The sequence below is a fragment of the Coffea eugenioides genome, unplaced genomic scaffold (genome assembly GCF_003713205.1).
Source record: "Coffea eugenioides isolate CCC68of unplaced genomic scaffold, Ceug_1.0 ScVebR1_2531;HRSCAF=3577, whole genome shotgun sequence".
In the NCBI taxonomy this organism is placed as follows: domain Eukaryota; kingdom Viridiplantae; phylum Streptophyta; class Magnoliopsida; order Gentianales; family Rubiaceae; genus Coffea; species Coffea eugenioides.
The window spans coordinates 18,097-21,039 of NW_020863027.1; the positions used below are offsets into that span (position 1 = coordinate 18,097).

General features: G+C 44.6%; 1 protein-coding gene across 1 annotated transcript; it reads right to left on the bottom strand.

The window, feature by feature from the left end:
- Positions 1-355: 355 nt before the first annotated feature.
- LOC113756905 lies at positions 356-2,386 on the bottom strand. The gene has a single exon (XM_027300376.1). The coding sequence runs from the start codon at positions 2,384-2,386 to the stop codon at positions 356-358; it is 2,031 nt and encodes a 676-aa protein (XP_027156177.1).
- Between the last annotated feature and the right edge of the window lie 557 nt (positions 2,387-2,943).

Genomic DNA, 2,943 nt, shown 5'->3' on the forward strand with positions numbered 1-2,943 from the left:
GGGTCAATGTGTTTTATTTTTGGCCATCGAAATTCCCTGCAGGAGGGAAGGAGATCACTGGTCCAGTTCTTCATTGCTTCAATAGGCACCTCTGGAAATCCTGGGTCCTCCAACGGCTCCCCTTCAGAAATAACCCCCACAAATAGCTCAGATAATCCAACCTCCACTTCCTCGATCGGGTCTACTTCAGATCTAATCACCTCTGATGGGTAAGGAAAAGTACAATATAATGGTGGGATATTCATGATAAGCTGCCTCCCTTCCTTCTCCGCCCTTTTGCGATCCGACATTTCTTTCTTATCTCTGGCGGTAGGTTGAAACCCTAATCCAAAGGTATCCTTCTTTCCTTGAAGTTCTATTGGCTCCAAAACCCCTTGTAGGTTGCAAGACCCTTGCCTATTTCATAACCTCCTCGAATCAGCTCCTTGGCCATCATAACACTGGCTTCGGGTAAATTCACTTCCACTGCCGCCTTGTCCTTGGATGCCTTACCCACCGAAACAATGTCAGCTACATGGTGAGGGGAAACCAGAGTTTTTCTATCGCCATCATCTTCCGATGTAGGATTGATGATCATAGTGCAATCTTCCTCAGCAAATATCGTAATCAACTGGCCATTCACCACAAATCTCAACATTTGATGGAGTGAAGAAGGTATAGCGCCTGAAGTATGAATCCAAGGCCGTCCGAGAAGAACATTATAAACACTTGAGAAGTCCATGACTTGGCACATAACTTGAAACTGGGCAAGTCCGATTTTCAGCACCAAATCCACTTCCCCCATTGATTCCCTTTTCGCGCCATCAAATCCTCTCACCACAATGGCAGATGGCCGAAGTTTAGCTTCCTGAAATCCCAACTTAACCAAAGTGTTCCAAGGACAAATATTAAGAGCAGACCCATTGTCTATCAAGACCCTTGGCAATAACTTCCCATTACAACGGACTGAGATATATAATGCTTTATTGTGCCCAATCCCATCCGAAGTCAAATCTTCATCAGAAAAAGAAATTTGATTTGAAGCCAAAACATGTTCTACTACATGAGTGAATTTATCCACAGAAATATTCTTAGGCACTTGAGCCTCAGTTAGGACCTTGAGTAAAGCTTCTCGATGAAGTTCCGAGGTTAGAAGCAAATTCAATATAGAAATTTGAGCGGGCAACTTATCCAATTGCTCGACCACCTTATACTCACTTTTCTTCAGCATCTTAAGGAAATTGAAGGCCTCTTCATCAGTCACAATTGGTCTTGTCGGAACAGCATTTTCTTTCGCTTTTGAGGGCTCATCAACTGCGGGTTCCCCTATGATTCTTCCAGATCTAGTAATGGCGTCCACTTCCTTTCTGGGCACCTTTTCTCCTCCAATTAATAGCGTGGGCTCGCTATAATTCCACGGGACCTCTTGTAGATTAATAATAGGAGGTTGCTCAGGCAATTCAAGTACCACAAGCTCCGAAGGCTCACATTCGAAAGGCACCATTTCCAGAATAAACGGACCCGTATTTTTCTTGATTTCAGGAGCTTCTTCCTCCAATATGAACGGTTCTTCAATGACCCTTACTGTCCCAGCTTCATCTATAATAAATTGTGTAGGTTCCTCAATCCCTTCATTACTAGTAATAACTCCTACGGTGTCCTTGTGTGTAGGAAGAGGATTTTTGCTAACATTTGGACCTTGTTCGTCCCTCCTCCTCAGGACTATGTCTCCGGATTCGATCATGTCTTGAATTTTATGTATAAGCGCCCAACAATTAGCAGTTGAATGTCCAGGAGCTCCTGAATGGTAGGCACAAAATGATTGGGGATCATAACCAATAGGAAATCCTTTGGAATAGGTTTTAGGAGGTATAGTGCCAATTTTCCCAGCAGCTTTCAATTGCTCATACAATTGGTCAACGGGCCGACCTAGATTGGTGAAGGTTCGGTATGGGGTTGGATTTTGGGTGTCACTGGCTTGTTGATAGTGGTAATTTGGGTTGGAGGGTGGAATAGGTCTTGGGTTGAAAGGAGGGCGCGGTCTAATTTGGAAGTTTGGTGGGGAAATGTGAAATGGCGTTGGCGGTGTGTTTGGGTAATTTGGTCGAGGACGGGGGTGGTTGATTGTGGTATTGTAAACAGGTCGGGGACGCGGTTGGTATAAGTAATGGGGTGAGTAGGCGGAATTTTGTTGGTATCTAGGCCGGGAAGAAGAACCTTGGTTCCAAACAAAGGAAGCTTCCTCGTCTTTCTTCTTAAACTGAGACTTTTTACTGCTGCTGTTTTGGTTTCGCATAGCTTCCAACTGCGACTTCAAAGCTGAAACATTAACAATCTTGCCTGCTCTCATAAACTCATCATACTCTTCCAACTTATTGACAATCTCTGCAAAGGAACAACCAGTCATACGGAAAATCTCTTCAAAGTAGGGCGGTCATGCGCTTTGATGAACGTGCGAACAATTTCATTTTCGGTCATGGGAGGCTCCACCTTGGCAGCCAACTTCCTCCATCTTTTCGCATACGTCTTATGGTCCTCCGATGGTTTCCTCTTAGTTCCCTCCAACGTGGTCCTCGTCGGAGCGAGCTCGCAATTATATTCATACTGCCTCACAAAAGCAGTCGATAAATCCATCCAAGATCTCATATCCTCAGGCTTCAAATTGGCGTACTAATCTAAGGCGTCGCCTTCCAGACTCTCGGGAAATAAGCGCACAGGCAGATTCTCATCGTCTATTGGTCTTCCCAGCTTGTTTGCAAACATCCGAAGGTGGGTCTTGGGATTGGCAGTTCCGTCATACTTGGTAAACTTAGGTGCTTTGAAACCTACCGGCAATTGCATATCCAGAAACAGGCACAACTCGTTGTAGTCTAGACCTCCTTGCTTGCTCAAACCTTGGCTTTTCCTTATAAATTCCTCAAACTTATCCAATCTCTTTAGTAAATTCTGGTCCACGGGCACAGA